General features: G+C 39.9%; 1 protein-coding gene across 1 annotated transcript in view; it reads left to right on the top strand.

Annotated features, from left to right (window-relative positions):
• LOC121062076 (interleukin-6 receptor subunit beta-like) overlaps positions 1-11130 on the top strand; it is a 31506-nt gene extending 20376 nt beyond the window's left edge. Inside the window, exons 10-15 of the mRNA XM_040541674.1 lie at positions 1739-1897; positions 2959-3081; positions 3768-3920; positions 5722-5865; positions 8253-8349; positions 10506-11130. Of these exons, the coding sequence (XP_040397608.1) occupies positions 1739-1897; positions 2959-3081; positions 3768-3920; positions 5722-5865; positions 8253-8349; positions 10506-10593 (764 nt within the window). The 3' untranslated portion in view covers positions 10594-11130. The remainder of the gene's footprint in view (positions 1-1738; positions 1898-2958; positions 3082-3767; positions 3921-5721; positions 5866-8252; positions 8350-10505) is intronic.
• Positions 11131-22453: the final 11323 nt, after the last annotated feature.

Here is a 22453-nt window from a genome sequence, read left to right as displayed (position 1 = left end):
AGTTGGTGGTCGACACTAAATTAGGAGCAGCTGTTGATTCCATCAAGGGCATAGAGGCCTTGCAGAGAGATCTTGGCAAATTAAAGGCCTGGGCAATCATCAACCACATGAAGTTTAACAAGAGCAAGTGCTGCACCTGGGACAAGGCAAACCTTGCTATACATACAGACTGGGGGACTAGAGGCTGGAGAAAGGGATCTGGGGGTTCTAGTTGACAGTAAGTTGAACATGAGCCAGCATGTGCCCTGGCAGCTGAAAGGGCCAGATGTACCCTGGGGTGCATCAGGCACAGCATTGCTAGCTGGTCAAGGGAAGGGATTGTCCTGCTCTGCTCTGCACTGGTATGGCCTCACCTCAAACACTGTGTGCAGTTGTGGGCCCCACAATATAAGAAGTGTCCAAAGGAGGGCAACCAGGATGGTGAAGGGTCTAGAGGGGAAGAGGCCCCTTGATTTGTTCAGCCCAGAGCAGAGCAGGCTGAGAGGAGGCCTCATGGCGGCCTGCAGCTCCCTCACGAGGGGAGCGGAGGGGCAGGCGCTGAGCTCTGCTCTCTGGGGACAGCGACAGGGACAGAGTTCAAGTGGTGTTTGGACAACGCTCTCAGACATCTGGTCTGATTTTGGGGTGGTCCTGTGTGGAGTCCGTGATCCTTGTGGGTCCCCCTTCCAACTCAGGGTATTCTATGATTCTATGACTCTTCTTCCCTTTTTTCTTTTTTAAACAAACTACAGAATGCGCTGGTGAACAAGGGTGCAAGCGCCAGATATCTGCAAACAATTAGTTTTCTAGAATTTTCTAACACACACCCCTCATTACATTCTCCTTTGCCCTGCAAATGCGTAACAATTCATTTTGGTCCTTACATTTGACTGCTTCTCTTTCTTCTGATGTAATACATACTCTCGCCTCAAGCCATCTTTCATCTGACAGCTACCTGTTTACTAAATTGCTGCCTGTTCTTCATGGCTCTCTCCAGACATCTGTTCTAGATTTGGTTTTACTTACAGGCAGGTTCTCTATACCTATGATGAATTACTGGGAAGATAATTGCATGAACTCTGCTCCCAGGATAAATTTCTTCTCTGCATGCACAAACTTTTCTTGGCTAGTAAAGATATTTTCAATTCTACTTATTGGTTTTCAGATAGGAGATAAAATGGAGAAATTTGTCAGCCATAATATTCACCTCTTACACTACATGACAAGTTGTTTCTTTTCCCCATTAGTTTCACTCGGAAGGTGTTCCCTAGTTTGATAATCTATCTTAGAAGACAGCAGAACTTTTAAAGCATTTTGCATTTTTCTGGAAGAATATGAAATATGAAATTACATAGTTACAATCTATAATTTGCCCCTTCCCCTCCCCCAGGTAAAAGCAGTCTCGCATTTGCTATACATGTAGCAGTTAATAGCGGTCCTCAGGAGGCTGTTTAGCAATGTCAGGCTGCTGCTTCTTGAGCTGTGGAGCAACCATTTCCACATATCCAATTGTAAGAAATTAAAGGTCATGAACATCAATTAACACTGGTGTTCCCAGAGACCACTGCAAAGTATTAGCTGCTAAATTTTCTTTATTGACATAAAAAATGTAGACATTACTATATACAGGTCATCCTCACAATAGCTACTTAATGAAGAATCTCGAAATGACTCAGAGCAAAAGACAGAAAAAAAGTGAAGAGGGGAGGGACAGGCTGCTTTCCTGTTCATTCAACTCTAATGGTACATTTGTTCACAGACTTGCCTGGCCAAATCAATGTTAAACCTCGGGGAACTGATGCAGTTGTCACCTGGACTCCAGAATACAGTCCAAAATGTTTTGTGGTTGACTGGGGCACTGGTAGAGAGGATATGCGCATGAAAATAGTAACTACACCTGCTGGAAATTTCACACTAGGTAACGGCAACAACCACATCTCCTAGTGAAGGAACCATTTCATTTACTGGTTATTTTTGGCTGGGGAGGGAAGAATTTTCATCCTGTTTTTAAGAACAAACTGAGGATCCAGGTAAGCATGCCTTGTGTCTTTGTCCAGCACTGAGGCAACATCTACTTTTACAAAACAACCAAGTAGAAAGAGTCCTGAGAGAGCCCTCAGTAGGATTCTTCCAGTCACAGTTGGGCAAGAAATGCAGCTAAGCTGCTGTTGTTGGTAAGAGGTCTCTCCTTCCCCAAATGTCAAACAGACCTGTACACTACCTGCTGGATAACACTGTGGTATGAGAACAAAAAAAGCTTCCCTAGCCCCTTGGTAAACTTAACCTCAAATATAAACTGCTCTGTTACAGACTTTCCCCTGTATTATTTTTCTTCCCCATAATTGTACTTGTCAGAGCACAAATTCTCAACTCCAGTACTCTGATTACCAAATTGGGCATGAAGATCTGCAGGCAGAGGTCAGTTTAAAGGACACTCATCCAAAATCTTGATTAAAATCACATAGTTGACTAATGCAAAGACCATTCAGAACTGTCTTTTATGTACAGCAGAGAACATTTTACTCCAGTTTCATGTTAATAAATGTAATATTTTCCTTGGTCCTCCTGCAACATCTGCACCATGTTACCTCTATTGGTTTTGCTTGCTTTTAAATATGCTAGTATATGGGGGGAAATATCTGTCCTTGAACTAAGAAGTCTACAGCCATTTTAGTTTCATACTTTACATTCAGCAGCTTAAGCCTTCCAGAGCCGGATTATAAGTATGGCATCTTTTAAAAGCAAAACTGTGTTACCTCTTGTTCTGATTTTGAAGTAGTTTTAATAAAGGGTTCAGAGGAAATGAGAAACTATGCATATACTTTGTACTTGGTGTAATGCACCGTAAATATATACTATGGTTTGAGGCTCAGAAAGTAAGAGCTGTATAGAAAAACTATAAACTTATTGTCTCTCCTCCCCTTTTTTTTCATTTATAACTTTTCGGTAAAACCTGTTATATGTTTATCTGTTTTCCAGACAATTTTCAGCCACATAAGCTGTACAAAATAATGGTACATGCATCTGATGTGTGTCAGTGTGAAAATTTCACAAGACATGAAAAGACTTTTGGAGTGACCCACTTTTACTCAGTTGAAGGAGGTATTACTCCCTTTTATATAACCTCATCCCTTTTATTTTTTATTTCCTATCTGCAGAAAAGAAAAAAAAAAAAAGTCCTACACAATGTTTCTTTTCCAGGTGACTTAACAGCATTCTCCAGTCAGCATTGCCTTTGGTCCTAGGCGGCTATGCACTGGCAGTGAATGACCTGCATGCTGTTTCTTACTGACAAGTCCATAGAAATGATATTATTACACATGACATTACCAAAATAACTGAAAGAGGGGCCCTGAGTTACTGCTCCTTGTAGCTCAAGTTTAACTGTGGCAAAAGTCAGATTTTCCAATTCAAGTTCAATGATGTCTTCTATTGCAACTTGAAATGAATACAGCTGTGACTGCTGGAGTAAAAGTGTTTGTAATGAGTCAGACATATTTTCTACCTACTTGGGCATTGCTTAATCACAGAATCATAGAATGGATTGGGTTGTAAGGGACCTTAACGATCATCTAGTTCCAACCCCCCTGCCATGGGCAGGGATGCCACAAGAGGTTAATGAGGTTGTTTTACTCTATGGGATTTCTCTTTTCTCTTCCAACCTTGATGTAATATTTATGATAATTAGAATCTGACAAGGCTCTCTCTAGGCAGCAGCGAGGTTTCAGTCTCGTATGTCTGCTGTATAAATACTAATGCAGAACTTAAATTATTTTCTGAATTTTAAGTTCCTAGGGCAGGCCCCACTAATGTGACAATTCTGAATATCACAAAGCATTCTGCACTTGTGAAATGGACTGAAATAGCTGCCGAAGACTGTTTGGGTTTTCTCCAGGGGTACAGAATCAGCTACAAAGATTCATCAGGGAAAAAGTGGCTGGGTAAGTGTCCATTGCTCAGAACAAGGGAGTAAATCGGAGCCATGACAAAAAAAGTTTCATACAGAGACATTACATTCATACAGTATTGCACTGTGATAGTGCTTTCACAATGCACTACTGAATTAGATTTCCCTGGGAACTGAGTGCTTTCAAAAATTATCTCCTTGTTAGAGTTTTAATGCTTTAGATGATATCGAGAAAATTCTAGGTATTCCTAGGACCACCTCACATTAAATATTGATAAGAAAAGTTGCCTTAAAACTTACGGTTCTAAGAATACAGTAGAATTCTTCAATAACACTGAAAGGAATATGTATACTTTCAATAACTTAGGTATTACAATTTCAGTCACAATACTTTTATATTTCATTGCAACTCAGGCAGGTTTCAATCTGTGCATTACATTTCTTCTAAGAATTCAATTAGTAGTGAAACTAATTTGTATTTCTTACCTGGTTTGAAATACCTGGTTATTAACTTCATTTTTAGAAACTTTTTTTTAATTATAGCTTTTTTGTTTAACTTCCAAGGTTTAAACTTATACACATTGAAATAAACGAATAGCTATGATTTCAAACTCTTAAGTTTAAAAAAAAAAGTATCTATTTTTATAAACATTTTTCTTCTGGTTTGCAGCAAGAAGTCTTTTCTAGTGGTAAATAATAATGCATTAACTTTGCACGTATTGACTTTCAAAAAAATTAAAGACGTTATGAAAGACTAATAGAACCCAAGAGCTAGGGTCTGACAAAGGAGAAAAACAAGGTTCTATAATTCATGGTGGCATATGCCTTTAGAGAACCATAAAAGGTAAAAAAAAGCTTCAAGTATGCAGCCCTGGGTCCCCTAAGTTAGCAGGGGACTTGACAGTGACTTCAGGGAGCTCTATTCCTCCCCAGGTACCTATCAGAGAGTGGAAGAGGAGACAGACGGGAATGTCCAGGACTGAGCTTCATTTTTTTCCTCTCTCCGAATCAGTCAATAAAATACTGACCCAACAACAGATTGCCATGTTTTCCAGAAAGGAAGAATAATTTTACTTGAGAATTTGGGGAAAACTGTAGGCTACAGCACCATCTCTACTTCTGTGAAGATCTCAAATTCTCAGTAGCAAACTTGAAAACTAAATTCTGCCATGTTAAAGGTATTCTACTGCATTGGTCGGTTAAATAATTCTAACTAGAGGAAACTGCTCCATCTGGAAAGAAAGGTTGAGCTAAAAGGCCTAAAATGCAGATAAAGCAGAATACATGGCCATTTTTCTGTACAGAAACTAAAGTAATATCACTGATATTGATCAAGGTGAATAACTACTGATTACAGTAGTGAGAGTAAAGCAAAGGTCTAGTCTTGCAAATCTTGTTCAGTCATTATTTACAGGCAGTTCAGATGCTTTTCTCTTTCCATGGTCAAAGACAGGACTTAACACACACATTATTCCCTTACTGCTATGAGAACCTGTCCTTATTTCAACTGTTACACCCAGGAGTACTCATTAAAACCACTGTTCAGCAAATCAGGCCTATTGCCTATTATACACAGTCTACTGCACATATCACCTAGGCATCCTGGTGTGTTAGAAAATCATGCTTTTTATACCTGGAATCAAAATGCATGCAAGTATTTTGGAGAATAATAACCTCTTATAATCATCCAAAGAAAACCTGCACAGAGTGGCCTCCTCCAGATATGGATCAGGGCATAAAAATTTTGCCTTCTCCCCAGTCAGCTGCACTGTTACAGACTCAAACAACAGAGATCACCTAATTGCCTCACACCCTAACCCCTATTGTGTTTTCAGCTGCTAGTGTCAACTCTTCTACCACAAGTTACCATCTTACTGGACTTAAGGGAAAGACCATCTACCGCATACAGATTTCAGGATTCACTAATGCTGGAGAAGGACTGCCGACTCTTTCACAACCTTTCAGTACTCTAAAATACGGTACTGTAGAAGCCCTATGCTACTGTGTTGCCCATCATCAATCTTGACTTTATACACCGTTATATTATTCTCTACCCCTTCTCTTTTCCCTGCTTTTCAAGGAGTAACAAAGTGCTCATGCACAGGATCTCTTACCCAATCCTTGCTTTACTGATAGCAAATGCAAAATTGTCCCTTTCTTACAGATAAACTGTATATTATGTAACTCTTATATTTCTTTACCTAACACGCAGAGAAGACTTAGGTAGAGTTTCTCATCTCTGAAACATTTTCTGCCCTTTTTAAGGTAACTATTCGGAGAATGTTATTTACTGCTGATTCCCATCACAGATTTCGCCAGTTTAAATATTCTGTCTGTGACTGGTTAAGTTCAGTAGTCTTTGTTCTTGACAAAATCCTGAGCAATTGCATAGAGCTGATTTCCAGTTAGTCCTCTCAGCCATTAACAATAAAAAAGTCCTTCTTTCAATTGTTCCTACTGTGCGTGACAGTTGATAAGATCTTTTGTTTTCTAATAACTAAAGTACTTTTTTACTTTACCAGGCCTGGTAACTACAGGCCTGTCAGTCTCACATCAGTCCTTGGTAAAATTATGGCTAAGAGTATTCTGGGATTTATTGAAGTGCACCTGGGGGACAATGCAGTTATAGGTCACAGCCAACATGGGTTCACGAGGGGTAGGTCCTGCCTAACAAATTTGATTTCCTTTTATGATAAGATCACCCATCTAGTTATCAAGGGAAACCAGCTGATGTGATCTTTTGGGATTTCAGTAAAGCTTTTGATATGGTTTCTCATAGGATCCTATTGGACAAAATGTCCAGCATACAGCTAGATAAAAACATCATACGATGGGTGAACAATTGGCTGATGGGTAGGGCTCAAAGTGTTATGGTAAATGGGGCTACATCAGGCTATCGGCTAGTCACCAGTGGGGTCCCTCAAGGCACCATTTTAGGGCCAGTTCTTTTCAATGTTTTCATAAATGATTTGGATTGTAGGACTAGAAAGTGTTTTGAGTAACTTTGTGGTTAGCTAAAACATAGACTCTCAAATATTTTTAACACATTATCAATTAGACAATCTAACACCGCAGTAGACCCTTTTTAATTTTGACCACAGCTTCACTCAAGTGAACCTTTCTACAAGAAAAGCCCAAAACAATAACAAAAAAGCAGGCTAAAATGGTATCTATCACAGGAAAAGTACCTTGAGGTATTCAGAGATTCTAATGGTTTCTTACCATTACAGCATTTTTGTATTTATACCCCCTTCATTTAATACAAACAACTGAAGAGTCAAAAGTGTGATGAAGAAAGAAACAGGGAAGAAATTAAAAACCTTATTTGAAATCAGCATTTTTTTTCCCCACATAAATCCTTTCTCCTGACAGCACAATAAATCAAAGTATTTCCATTGGAGCTTATCTGCAGTACTTCTATTCCATCCATGCTATTGAACATATATTAAGATAAAACTTTCAGAGTTAATTTAATGCAATATTTTAAAAATTTAAGTAATTACAACAAATTTAAAGATTACACTTACTATTTCCACTTCTCCCCAGTATTTCACAGGTTACTTAATCTCAAGTTTCTTGGTCATAAAAGTCTTTTTCAGCAACAAAGCAATTTGTAACTTTTCAAATACGTTTTTAAGCAAAATTAAGTAGCTGTTCAATTTTAAAAGAGAACTTTTTGCTGGAGAGTATATGGGAAAAGAAAAAGCAAGAAGTCATTTTGGAAATATATTTTGTCAGTATCAGCAACGCAACCATGCACTGACCACACTTTCCTGATGTTATTTTGAAACTTTTGTCTTGGGGTGGCTGGTGGAGAGATCTATAATGTAAGCAGATCTGTTAACATGAGCGATAGTAGATGTAGGTCCACAGTGAAGTCTGACAAATGGCTGTCTGAGGATAAAATTATTTTAATATTCCAAATGGGTGAAGCATGTCATCTACTAAATAAATAAATGTTACTATTAGCATGACCAGGTGGAGTTTGACCACAATAAATAAATAAATAAATAAATAAAAATCCTGAAACGTTAAATGTCAATTTCAATCAAATAGTTTCCTACCAAGTCAGACCTGCAGCAGAGGCCTGACCTGTTAAACAAGCCAGAGTTCACTTACATGGGAAGTAGGTATACAGTGTTTATCTTTGAATGGTGTATTTAAGAGCTTGGCATGTATCAAGATCTCTTAAAAATAAAAACTTGGAAGAAATCCCATATTTTGTTTAAACTAAATTTCAGTCACAGGAATCCCTGAACGTGTTAAATTTCACATATGTTTGAAGTATTTCTCTAGTGAAGGCAATAAGGCCTCTCCATACTTGATACCATAAGTTTAATTCAATCTTTCTGTTGTTTCCCATCAGATAAAGGAGAATTTGAAGGTTTTATGATTGGCATTTTCTTCAGCATGGTGTTTGTTTTGGTTTTTGCACATGTGAGCTGTTCTCTGGTGTTTAAAAGGTAAGAAGTGAACATTGAATGACGCTATTAGCAGTACCTCCCTTTTACTTAACCCTAAATTTCATAGCACTGGGCTTTTTTTGTCATTGCAAGCAACTCAAATCAAAAGTGCAAGACAAAAAGGCCACCCTACTCATTTACACAATGAGAATATTTACAAACCAGTAACAAGCTGATTAAAATACTTTGTCAAAAACCTATATCTTTTACTTTTTATAGAGTTACCTGACTACTTCCTGTCTCAAACACTCTTGAAAAGAGCATGGATCATTTCTCCCAGTAGAAAATAGGCTATGTGTAAGGAAATAAGAAGAGTGCATTTCATTATTTTACTCTTTCATTCCCAAATGATGATCATGCATTTTCCATTGAAATACACAGGTAAATTCCACCAGCATACTGAAACTGTTGCCATCTGAGCATTTTCCTGCAAGCCCATTTTGATGTTAACTGTACAAATTATGCACATAACCCATAATGGGAAGGAGAAACAGATGGATGAGTAGGAAGAGGAGAGAGTAATAAGGGCACCTGCAAGATATGGACAAGGGAAGATGTCCTCTTCCCCTCAAATTAATATGAGGTGCAGGTGCAATATTAGGTGTATGCACTAACACTGAGAGAAAAATGTCTCACATAGTAATTGGTTTTAATGCTCATTTACTCATAAGCCTACTTGCATACAACCATTCATATCACTATTATGATATCCTAGAATGCCACCTGCCCTTTTTCTCCCTTTAAAAAGCACCAGCCTCAGATGCTGAATTTGAAGCTGTTAAGAAGGGACTAACCAGCTACACAAAAACCCATCTTCATAGGATCAGAGAAGAGATCAGATCAATCTACTGCCTCGGGCTTCACAGCAAGCTTCACCTAAACAAAGACATAGTACCCGACCTCTAATAAAGTCTAGATTTGACTCTAAGACCAGACAACACTGAAGTCAGCACAGAGGCAGGATGATGGCCTAGATAACCTCATGCAGTCTCTCACAGATGTGTTGATTTTTTTTGTATGGATATGAGTCATTGCCCAAAGGTCCCATGGTGCAGCTCTGACAGCAGCTGCTAGCAGGGAGAACCTCAGCTGGAAAATGCTGAGCAATGCTCTCCAGCACCCCAGGGTGGCAGGAGTGATGGGCACAGTGCCATTGTGGCCTGTCCTCTCAGAAAGGGGCAGGGAGGACAAAGCCCCTCACCTCAGCCTGATCAGTGCTGAGGGAGCCAGCTGGGCCTTGCCCTGGCCCCTACCATGGCTGCCCAGTGTCACCGCTTTCCAGACACTCCTTGACAAGCAGCCCTTGCTTCGTGCCTCTGGTGTGGGAGATGAAAGGCAGCTTCTTCTCACCCAACCTCTCAGCAGCAGCACAGGGGGAGCAGCCCCGGGCCCTCCCCTGCACGTACCCCCATGGTGGTGACAGCCATGGGAGACTGAAGAGCCTAGAGGCATGCTGCAAGTATTGTTGTTTCTGAGCCCCTGGGTTCAAGGAAGGAGCTGAAAAGTCCAACCCGCTGACCAGAGGGCTGTGGACAAGCAGCCAGATGAAACCAATTTGAACGGCTCCATTCTGAACCCTGCTATGCTTTACAACCCCCACCCCGGGAGGCTGAAGCTCTGAAACAAACACGGTGGATTTTGATTTTGCAGCAGGTTGTTGAGGATTATCCCTTCATCTACAGCTGTGGCAGAAACAGTTTAGTAGAGTTATGTTTATGCTTGTGTCAGATGAAATGGTGAGACACTGTAATCTGTCCCAGAAAGAGCTCACCTCAGACTGTGAAGGAAGAGTAGGAGCCTCATTGCCATCCCCATCCCAGCATGCAGGTCCCAGGGACAGCCTCCTCCAGAACAGCAGGATCACTGCATGAAAGCTAGAAACATATATTTTTGTTTGTTTGTTTTGTTTTTGCTTTGTTGTTTTCTTGTTTGTTTGTTGGGTGGTGTTTACTTCACCAATTCAGCAGTTCAATGCAGACTAACAAGCTTGGCCTTCGTTTCTTAATTGGCATTGTGGTTAATAATCATTGTAGAACATCTTTGTTTGATGGTCATGAAAATACCAATAAAATGTAGGTAGGAATGGCAGTTAATTTAAATGTATAGGAAATGCAAGTCAATTAACCTGACAGTAAACTTAAAATATTTATTTACAGGTTGAAAATATCATGCTGGCCAAGCGTACCGAATCCAAGAAAGAGCAGTGCAATACAAGATATGGCAAGTACTATTCCAATGGTGTGAAAAAATGCACAAGGGAGATCTTTCTGACTTATTAATCACTAACACTAGTGTGTTTTTTTTCACACTACATCCTAATAAATGTCTAGTTTCAACAATTGGGAAACGAGGGTAACAGAAATACGTGACACTGGGGGGTTGTTCAGACAGAGACTTTTAGTTTAATAAAGGTTCTCAGATTTATTTGAAAACATAATAGAGCATACTAAAAGGTATGGTTGTTAAAAGAATAACAAAAAGTTGAACTGGGGGAGTGGTAATGCAAAGGGAGATGTTCAGTTCTAATATCCAGTCACTTTTCAACAACTGGAACTGGAATTGAGCACATTACTCAAAATAGAGAATAAATAACACATTGTAGCCTAATTCCACAAAAGTGTCGCAGGAGGTAATGTGTAAGGTATTATCTGGAATCCAGTTTTCACCCTTCAGTCTTTACATGCTTCTGGAGCAATCCAGGGCTCTGGCTTGTCAGCTGGTAGCTGTCTGAGGAGGCATCGATTAGTCAAGAGGCACCATAGTTCAGTAGCATGGTCAAACCTTGCCCTACCCATTGATTTCCTACGTGTTTTAGTAAGGCTACCTGAATTTCAGGACTGACAAAGTGCCTGGAAGTTAGCTAGAAACCATGTTAATCATTTTTGCCAATTAGTGACCTTCCTTCCGTCTTCCTCCGCTTACCTCCTCCTTTTTAAATAAGTGCTTCTGCTCCAGTTTTAGGACACCTCAGTTTATCTTCCAAGTCTCAGACTGCCAACCATCATGTATTTAGAACAGGAACCTGTGCTGCTTTCCTTTTAACTTCTTTTTTATTTTCCTGGCAGACCTGACCTTAGTTTCACACTTCTAGATCTAGTTTCTCAAGAAAACAATGTGAGCTTTAGCAAAGCAGATACCTATCTATTTAGGACAAAAGCATGGCAGAGAAAAGCTAGCCTCCATAAATGACCAAGTGAAATACACATTTCTCTGTGGATCCTGATAGGTAGAGGTAGAAATGCATCAATTCCTTTTTCTCAAGCATTAAACTGATAACAGGAAACATATGCTATTGTCAAGCTAAGCTGAAGTCAAGGTCTGGAGGGTTCAAAGTTACATATTCAGATAGGAAAAGGCAAGAGCACAATTTAAGATCAGACCAGAAGCTGGAAGGTATCTACAGCCAGACACAATCCAAATATAGGACACCAGAGTGAAACCATTAGCTAGGAAATTTAAGAAGGTGCTGACAGGCAGCTAGTAATCAAAAAGTTAGTTGCAGATCAGCATTGCTTTTTTCTTTTGTATAACAAACAAAAAATCTGAAATCTGTCCTTTTTTGTTTTTCACATTTAATTGTGTACAAACAGTCTGTTTTCTAGTAGGAGCTGTAATCACTCTTGTACACATTAGTGAGACTGCAGGAACGGTGAGGGCATAGTGCTGTGTTGTAATGGATAAAGAGAAGTAGATGAAAGGGGCCTCAGATGTAATTTGAGGACATGAGCCCAAGGTAGCAGGAGTCAAGAAGATTCCTGTATGCATGCAAAGGCTGGCACAGAGTATGCTTTGGTATTGTAACTACTCAGGGTATCAGAGGTGGGAACAGAATCTTGTCCTGCTTTGTCAGCCCATGTTGGTCCTGGGAGATGGAAAGTCTATCACTGATGCTTTTTCTTCTTACCCATGATTAAAAAAGACAAAAGCTCACACAGAGCTTATTTTAGATTTGTTAGGTATAGCATTAGGGATGCTGTTCATAATGAACATGATAGTGAAGGTACATATCACACAGGTCTTTATTCAAAACAAGACAAATGCTGACCATGCAGAGGGGGTCTGCTCATCCCATTACAAGTGCCGGTTAGAAAAAAATACCGATATTTTATGCAGGATTGCTCAGACTTCAAAGAACAGTGCACTCGTTTTCCAGGTCAGAACAGAAATTATAGGAAGAAAGTAAATAAAAAATACATCCCTATTTATATCTTGCAAAAGAACTGTAAGAGTTTAAACAAGTTTAGGGCAACTGAGGAGGTAAAAACAAAAGCAGAGGCTAACATGTATGTCAGAGAACATACCAACCTGGCCATAATTTTTAAAATATTTAAAATATTTAAAAAATAAAAAATATATATTTAAAATATTTAAAATATTACAGCAAGAGTGGGAAAGCCCAGAAAAACAGTCTAAGTGGAAAACAAAGATGCTTGGCATTACAAATGGTTCTCCATTTAACGATCCAGAATTTGCAAAAGCTTGTAACTCAAGGTATACTTAGATCGCATCATGGCATTAAGATGAGTAACAAACTGTATGCTGAGGCTTACAACAAAAGTTGGTTTGGCTGCTGTTCAAGCTGCTGCCTTTTTGTAGTAGCACATTGGTAAAACTTTTTGAAAGCTGTGTCTCAGAACAGCACATCCTGAAACCTACATTTTATCAGCACTGCATTTTCTCTCTAGCATACAGAAAAGCAAGAAAAACTTTGCCTAAATATTAATCATAGAATCACAGAATGGCTTGGGTTGGAGGGGACCCCAGAGATCATCTAGCTCCAACCCCCCTGCCATAGGCAGGGACACCACCCTGGTTGCTCAGGGCCTCATCTAACCTTGTCTTGAACACCTTCAGGGATGGCGCATCCACAACCTCTCTGGGCAACCTGTTTCAGTGCCTCACCACTCTCTGAGTAAAAAATTTCTTCCTAACCTCTAATCTAAATCTCTCTTCTTTTAGTTTATTCCCCCTTGTCTTGTTATTATCTACCCAAGTAAAGAGTCCTTCTCCATCCTTTATATAACAGCCCTTTGAAAGTATTTTGAAAGTATTGAAAGGCTGCAGTGAGGTCATCCCAGAGCCTTCTTTTCTGTAGGCTGAACAGCCCCAGCTCTCTCAGCCTTTTTTCATAGGAGAGGTGCTCCAGTCCTCTGACCAACTTCATGTCCCTCTTCTGGACCTGCTCTAACAGCCCCACATCCTTCTTGTGCTGGGGACCCCAGACCTGGATGCAGCACTCCAAGTGGGGCCTCACAACGGCGGAGCAGAGGGGCACAATCACCTCCCTCCACCTGCTGGCCACTCCTCTGTTGATGCAGCCCAGGATGCAGTTGGCCTTCTGGGCTACAAGTTCACACTCTCGACTCATGCCAAGCTTTTCATCCACCAGAACCCCCAAGTCCTTCTCTGCAGGGCTGCTCTCAATGCGTTCTTCTCCCAGTCTGTATTCACATCTGGGGTTACCCCGGTCCAGGTGCAGCACCCTGCGTTTAGACTTGTTGAACCTCATTAGGTTCATGTGAGCCCACTTCTCAAGCCTGTCCATGTCCCTTTGGATGGCATCCCTTCCTTCTGGTATATCAACTGTACCACTCAGCTTGGTGTCATCTGCAAACTTGCTGAGGGTGCACTCTATCCCACTGTCTATGTCGTTGATGAAGATATTAAACGGTACTGGTCCAAGGACAGACCCCTGAGGTACCCCTGAGCTATATCACCTGCCATTGGTCTCCATTTGGACATAGATCCATTGATCACCACTCTCTGGGTGTGACCTTCAAGCCAATTCCCTATCCTCTGAATAGTCCACCCGTCAAATATATACCTCTCCAATTTAGAGACCAGGATTAGGGAAATAAATATTCTCACTCACGTTTATAAAACCAATGTAGATGAGATAAAACATATTAGTTAGCCATATTATATAGGCAGGACAAGGCTATCTCTTAGCTTTATTCTTCTGATATTTATTTCAGTAAATAGCCAATTGCACTTTGCTAAGGTATTATATTGAAATTATATTTTCTCCTTTTGCCTTGCAGACGAATTGGAAACCCATTTCAAAGTCACTGCTTCAGGCCCTGACAGACAATGATACTACCAGCCTTTATGTCATAGAGCATGAGGCAAAGGTTCCCTTGAAGTTAGAGCACTTTACAGATGGTGTAGAAGTGAGAAAGTATGACACTTGCCAGTCAGAAGAACCTAGCAATAACATAGACATAAATATAAGACACAAAGAAATCCCTGAAAAAACAGTAACAGGTGAAAAAGAAGGAATCATTTCCATTACGGTACCACTCTTGAGCGACTACACCAGCATGGAGTTCAGCCAGAAAGCCCTGATGAGTCTAACAGTGAAGCTGCCTGCAATAGCTGCTCATCCTAACCTGGAAATGGAACTAAGGAATAAGCCAGCACAAACTGAGCATCAGGTTTTGTTTGCTCCCCAGGACTACCTCAAACAAAGCCAGGTAGTATTTTTGCCATCTGTACCAACTTTGATGGGACAAGTCAACTTGAACTGAGGAATTTGCATACTTTTCCTTATCAAAAATTCAATTTCCAACACCTCTGATCGTTGAATGGAGGCATTAGGACAGTGAGCTTGTGACAATTGTTATGTTCTACTTAGTAAGCTCCTTGGTGAAATAGATTGACTATATAATTAGATTAGCTATTTCACCGTGGTCATTCTGGGCAACTCCTACTGTCTTCACACAGGCAAAATTTTCAAGGAACTGTATGAAAAACCTTCCAATAAGGTGCATCTCCTTGCTAATTCCTTAGTCTGAGCACACTGAAGAAGCCATTTCAAGTCTTCTGGTCTAAAAACAGTGTTGTTCCAGTCTTCAGAGGAGTTCACTAATTAGTGTGACCAGTATAAGATCTGATTTTAAAGGTTGTTTAGCTCTTTAGTAAAAATTCTACCAAAAGTGCCTACCATGACAAAGAGGCTCTCCAGCTGGTCAAATATGTCTGAACAAAATTGTGAGAAGCCTTGAATTTAGGAATGGAAAATGATGCTTTTCCACCTATTTAAAGCACTTAATCTTAGATGAATAGTGCAGTGTGAGTGAAGATGATAATAAGCATAATTATTATTACTGGAGTTCTAGTTGCATTAAATTAAGGATATTTCTTCCTATAAAGACATAGAAATACATTCATGTTCTCTTGCAAGAGGTAGCTGCAGATAAAATTTCAACTTGTACGCAGTAACGAAATCTGTAGAACAGACTTTGAGAGCTGTATAGGTAGTTCAGTTAGTCATCCACAAAAGTTTGCATAGAGAAGGTGTCATTGAAATATAGGGACTATAAGGGTCTCCTCTTTCTGATCTATATGTGACTGCATTATGTATCTGCGCAACACAATGAGTCTGAAGAGGTTTTCCAGCTCATGAGTGGTTTTCCAGTTCATGGTTCTCACACATAAACTCTGTAGGCATTAATGGTTTGCAGTTATTGTAGAAGACCCAGTTTATTACTGTCTACTCTAGTTTATGAAACTTTATTGAGATTTATTGAAAAAATATTATTGAGATTATTTTGTGGAGAAAGCAGTTGATCAACTCTACACTAAGCATCGGATGTTCCCAAGACTGGTATCTTTTAAAATTCTCTCATTATAAGTGAAGGATGGTTCGCATTCACTCAAATGTTTCAAGGCATATTAGGCATTATGAATTCTAGAATAACCATGTTTGCAAAAAGATCAGAGAAATTGCAAGTCCCCCACTTGACTAGTTCAATGAGGCCCACAGGAAAAATTTTTTAATTCACAGTTTTTAACCAACCTGTACTTGACTGTGAGTTTTGCATCATTCTTTCTTAGCACATAAAATGCATTGTTGTGTCACAAAGCAATGTACCTGTTACCACCCACCCTTATTACTTCTGCTTATTCAAAGAATGGATAACAGCAACACTCCCCAGACCATCACAAAAGTTTAAATAATCATCTTTTAAATGTCTTTCATCATTTGTTTAATGTTGATCAGATGACTTTGCCTCATTTGAATTTAGGAGAATTCATTTGATCCTGCTTTTAGCAAGGCAGTTGGTACTTGCGATTTCTAGTAGAGGGGCTGAAATGAATAACTATTATGGACAATAAATTCCTCCAGTCATGCACAATTATTATCATGTAGTCACTTGAATGCAGCCTAAATTGCCTATTTCCCAAACCTAAGAAATTTCCATGTCCCTGACCAATAATGTTTCTTTCATTTATAGGCAGAACTACTTATTTTCCTGGTGCAGTTAATACCATCAATAATTCACTCGCCCCTGTAAATGTTGAATTCATTCTTTCTTACTTTGTACCTACTAAAACAGTACATATTATTATATAATGTAGAAAGTATAAGGTAACCAAATAGAATCGAACTAATGACTTGTGAACGCTTTCAGTATATGAAGTGGCCTTTATATACGAAACTCAAAAGACAGTCTGGGCTTTTGACCCACTGAGTATTGCCTTAATGATATTAACCATAGACTGACATCTTGCTAAAGAAAATCCATTTATCAGGGTAGGAGAATTTCATTAGAAGTACACATGGACCTATTTGCTTGTAATGTAAGTGAAGGGTGTATTTCACTCTCAGTTATAAAGCTCACGGTATATGTAATTCTTTATTGATCTCAGAACAATACCACATCCAATACTTATATTATGGATGTAAATCATACATTTGGAAGAATGAAAGATACATGAAAAATCCTGGTATGGAGATTAGTTATAAACAAATAACTTCATCATGACGTATCCTTCGAGAACAAAGAATGAAGCTTGTGTATGGAGAGAAATCGAAGACTATGCTTGCTATTCTCATCCAGTCAAAAGGGACACAGACTTAGAGACACAGAGTGTTGAGGTCTTAAAATTACGGGCAACTTGTTTAAAAATATGTGTGTATGTGTATTGACTGCAGAAGGCTGCCTCTACTAGTAGATGTGCAAGATATTTCATTTTATTGGGTGTACTAAGTGTTTTCAGTCATGTTCTTATCTTCAGTATTGTCAATTGCATTAAGAGGGAAATTAAAACTAGAGAGGATCATAAATCCCAAGGCATTTGAATATTTCTTTTTTTTAAGCAGCACATAGTAATAACTCCAGATGACCACTGTTAGCATTAGTGAGAATTTAGACTTTATGAAATTTTAGACACTTGACTTTTAGACATTTGACTTTAGACACTTGCCTGGAGGTACATTAAGCATAGTGATTCATAGCATAGGATAATATACTGCAGGGTTACAGTGTTTTAGCATTTCATATTCACAGAGAAATGAATGTAATATTCAGTCTCTAATATAGCCTGTGTATTGAGCAGTAGAGGAGGGTTAAAAAAAAAATCCAGCATCATACTATAGGACAACAAAAGAGAATGAGGTAAAACAGTTGAGCACAGAAGGTAAGCAAATTCTCACTATATTCATATAACAAAGGGTAACATCTGGCTGTGTGTCACCATTTGAATATGCAAGATATGCACAGAGCCTAGATAAGGCCTATGGCTAAATAATCACCTTAATTGCCAGCAGAATAGTGCATGATGCGAGAGGAAGACCAAGGCAAAGGTGCAAAACCTGTTCCATGACAGAATAGCTTCCATACCTACATTCCTGAAAATAAAAAGTGCATCTAGTAAGACATAGTCAAAAATTAGGTAGGTAACCCAGAAAAAGAGATTTGTGGATGCAAAGTCATGGCACATTGCTGAGCCAGCTGTGACACCAAAAAGAGTATAGTCATGGTAGTGATTAAACTAGCACCAGCAAAGAGCAAACTGTAAATATATATTGTTGTTTTTTTTTTTTTTCTGGTAACAAGATTAGATCAATTTTTTTCTGGCATACTCTTATATAGTATGGACACAGCGATATTTTTTCCACACTTTTTTATGCCTATGGTGAGACTACAGTACAGTAATTAGCACTTAAAATTATTACAGTGTTTCAGATAGAAGATATATAGCTACTCGGCCCGAAACAGTAGGTTACAAAGCCTTTTTCCTTCTGTATTAACTATCAAATAGAATAATAAGAACTAAAGAATATGTATAAATCCCCTAAAAACCTAAGCTGTTAGGAGTACTTTGACAACCTTAAAAGCCGCCTTATAGCACATTGGCATCTGCACTTGAACATAATCCTTCTAAAAGCAGAGAGTACAGGAGAAGCCTAACAATCCGAGTCAACCCCAGATTGTAACAAAATTGTTACAAAAACTGCAAAATAATGAACCATTTAATTAAAGCCCTTTACTTACAAGATAACTTGTCTCAGAACTTCCTGATTTGTGTTGCACGCTCTTGATCTGCTTTTTTTTTTTCCCTCTCTCTCCATTTTTGTTTTCTCAAAGAGCTGTGATCCAACTGCCTGGATTATGTTAACTGTGTTTTAGTTAATGTGTTGATGAGTGCTGTATGAAAGTGGCTTATAAAACTCTGGACTGTTTGCATCAGTCACTTTGGAACACGGCTTACAGAAGATTGCCACAAAGACAAATTACTCAGTGCTTATTGGGAGAATAATTTCATCCTTGTATGTATTTTATTTCTACAGTAGAAGCATCAGGTTGACTGATAGAACTGAAAACAACACGCTGTGCTAGAAACTGTCATTCATATCACCCTTCCTCAAAGACTCCTTCCTTCTCTCACAAAGCCATCCCTGCTTGGGCCAGGGCAGAAATTTTACAGAAAGAAACTAACCAAAGAAGTAATCTGGATTTGTTGAAGTGGTAGACGTGGGCATGACAAAGAAAAATGTTGACTACCACAGCAGTAGACAGTACAGGCCAGGGAACTTGTGATGACACAGGTTCAGGTCTTTTCTGAAGATACCGGAGTCTAGTTAGGCTGGAGGATATTAGACCCACTATTTTACCTGAATAATTGCAGGCTGCAGCCCGTTTTTGATAGATGGTTAGAATGGAAATGGATAGCAGAACAATAAAGCTCTTATAAGTATTACCTGACCTTTCCCAAACACTAATTGCTACTGTTGAACTTCGCTCACAGTGACTCAAGCCAACATCCACAGCTCTCAGAAACATTCACCTTTTCTTGCGAATGGCCATTAAATAACTATTCTGGTATTCACTTTAAGTGAATGGTTGATGGAAATTGCCAGGAGTATGATTCTTTTCTGCTATGATATCTGTAGCTGTATGTTTGGTGGGCCATCACATTGAAAGGCTCAAATAGCTGGCCTAAGTTGGACATAAATTGAAGACTGATTTCAGCCTTAGAGGAGTAGAATTTTGACAGAAATCAGGTAACTTTATGTTTTAGAACTTGAAAAGCATTGAGGAGAAATCTAAGATCATATATCACTGAGAAGACACCAAAAATGGGGGATCTGCCACACTTTAGAAATCTCCTGTTTTTCTAGACACATCTTGACTACCAAAAATTACACTTTCATGGATGACTGCCAAAGGAAGCAAGCCACCAATAGCTCATACAACTGTCTTGTGAGACTCCACTTGTGCTAGAAACAGTTCCTGGAAACACTCCCTGCCGCTCAAACCCCAGTCTGTTGTTGGAAGTGTTGTGGGGCCAAGTCAGCTAATGTTCTCCTAAAATTTTTCCAGTTGTCCATCTGAAAGTTAGAAGAAGAAAGACTGTTTCCTCCAGGCAATTTGCATGCAGGCACCCTTTTGGGAGGGTAAGAGGATTATGTAATAAAAATGCATGCAGTTCTGTGCTGTCTGCCATGCCACAGGCACGTGTAAATTCCTAGAAAAAGGTAGTCCCTACATAGTAGCACTGAGCTTGTATTGCAGCAGGAACGTGTGAAGGCCAGAAAGGCCTGATGAAGAGTTTCATCTCAGCTGAGGTGTGCAAACACCAATTCTATTAATTGGAAGATGATGAGCTGAAAGCATCCTGATTTAGTCTAAGGCCAGACTCAGTCATCTCAAATAAACAGTGCAAGAAATAGGCCTCAACTGGAAAGAGACATATGAGAACTGGTTTGGTTTGGTTTGTAACAGTCTGTAGCATACTATATGTAGAAATTTGCAGAATTTCAGATGATACCCAAAAAGTTACTGTGATAGCTCAAAAGGGGGTGTTGTTGCACTGGATTTTATACTGCAGTGAAGCATAGCATAACTTCTTGAAGATGCTCTTCCTACACTATTACACTTCTATTTTTTGAACTTTCAGTACAGACTGGCTTCAACATTTCAGTTTCACCACTGTAATTCCCTCAGCAAAAGTTAAGGAGCATGAATCTTTCTTGGACTTTTCTCTCTCAGGACTTAGAACCAGCATATGTTTGCAGCAACAAATGGCAGCATTGTCAAAATAAGGTATTGCTACAGCCAAACCCTGACTGCAGTTTGCAAAGCCTTGATATGCACAGAATCATATTAAAAATCAAGGTTCCTGTTTATTAATTTGAAGTATTGTGAGGGAAAGGGCGTATTCTCAACAGCAGCCCAGTTATCTGAAAGTAATTCCAGAGAGCTGGCAGTGGTCTATTGTGTTCAAAGTTCAAATCACAGTGGTAAAGCCAAGATCCTGTAAAAAATTCAAATCAGCTTCCTGCCTAAGCAGCCCTGTAATGGTAGGGTCTCATTGCACACTACTTGTATTCCTCTGTCTCACATTGCAGCTAATCCACTTCCACGAATGCAGTCCTCGTCAACCAGTAAGTATCGCCATTAATCCTCTGTGATTTATGCATCTGATCTTTCACTCTTATTTCAAACTTATCTCAATTCACAGTTCCTAGTACACAAATCACATTTTGTCCTGTTCCCTAGGAAAAAACAAATGAATAAATAAAGAGAAATTAACCTCCTCATAATACAAAAAGGAATGAGGAGGCTGAATCATACACAGTTCTCCAAAGGGAAAAACCAACAACAAATAAAAATAAAGCAAACAAAAATCTCCTCCTCCACACAAACATTAATAAGGCTTCCAATCAGCTAAGCAAAAAGCATCAGCAACAGTTTAGGTGGTACATATAATAATTACGTTGTTATAGCCAGAGAGGACTGTTCACTGAGGGGTCCAGGAAGGCCAGATGCTCCTCAAGAAGGAAGCCTAAATGCGCAGAAGTAGGCTGTCCCTGTGTGCCATAAGATGGGCTGGTGGGGAAGAAGACCAGTGTGGCTGAACAGGGAACTTTTGCTGAGCGTCTGGGAGAAAAAAGAGAGTTTATATCCGGTGGAAGAAGGGACAGGCAACACAGGGAGAGTACAAGGAAGTTGCCAGCAGCAGTTGCTGCAGAGAGAAAATCAGAAGGCCAAAGCTGAGCATGAGCTCAAGCTGGCTGCTATGGTTAAGGACAACAAAAAATGTTTTATAAATATATTAACGGCAAGAGGAGGGCCAAGGAGAATCTCCATCCTTTACTGGATGCAGGGGGGAACACAACTACTGAGGTAAGGAAAAGGCTGAGGTTCTTCAATGCCTTCTTTACATCTGTCTTTACTAGCCAGACTACTTACCCTTGGGGTACTCAGCCTCCCATACTGGAAGTCTGGAATGAGGAACAGAAGAAACCACCCACAGTTCAGGTGGAAACAGTTAGAGACCTGCTGCTCCACCTGGACTCTCACAAGTCCATGGGGCCAGATGGGATCCACCAGAGGGTGCTGAGGGAGTTGCCAGATGTGATTGGGCTAAAGTGGGCAGCACTGGGCTAAATGGGGCTGCAGTGGGCTAAACAGGGCTTCACTGGGCTAAACTGGTCTCCACTGGACATCTTATCCTGGGCTGCAGGGGGCTGCACCGGGCTAAATTGGGCTTACTTGCCTCTGTTACAATTGGCTCTGTTGGGCTGCACTGAGCTAAACAGGGCTGAACTAGGATAAACTAGGCTAATTGGGGCTGTGCTGGGCTACACTGGGCCAAACTGGGCTGCAGTGGGCTAAACTGGGCTCTGCTGGGCTAAAATGGGCAGCACTGAGCTAAATGGGGCTGCACTGGGCTATACTGGGCTCAGTTGGACCTGTTATACTGGGCTGCAGTGGGCTGCACTGGGCTAAACTAGGCTAAATGGGGCTAAACAAGGCTAATCGGGGCTGCACTGGGCTGCTCTGGGAACCACTGGGCTAAATGGGGCTGCACT

The sequence above is a fragment of the Cygnus olor genome, chromosome Z, assembly GCF_009769625.2.
Source record: "Cygnus olor isolate bCygOlo1 chromosome Z, bCygOlo1.pri.v2, whole genome shotgun sequence".
NCBI classification, from domain to species: Eukaryota; Metazoa; Chordata; class Aves; order Anseriformes; family Anatidae; genus Cygnus; species Cygnus olor.
The sequence above is the reverse complement of the archived record's forward strand: the minus strand, read 5'-3'. Positions and strand labels throughout refer to the sequence as shown.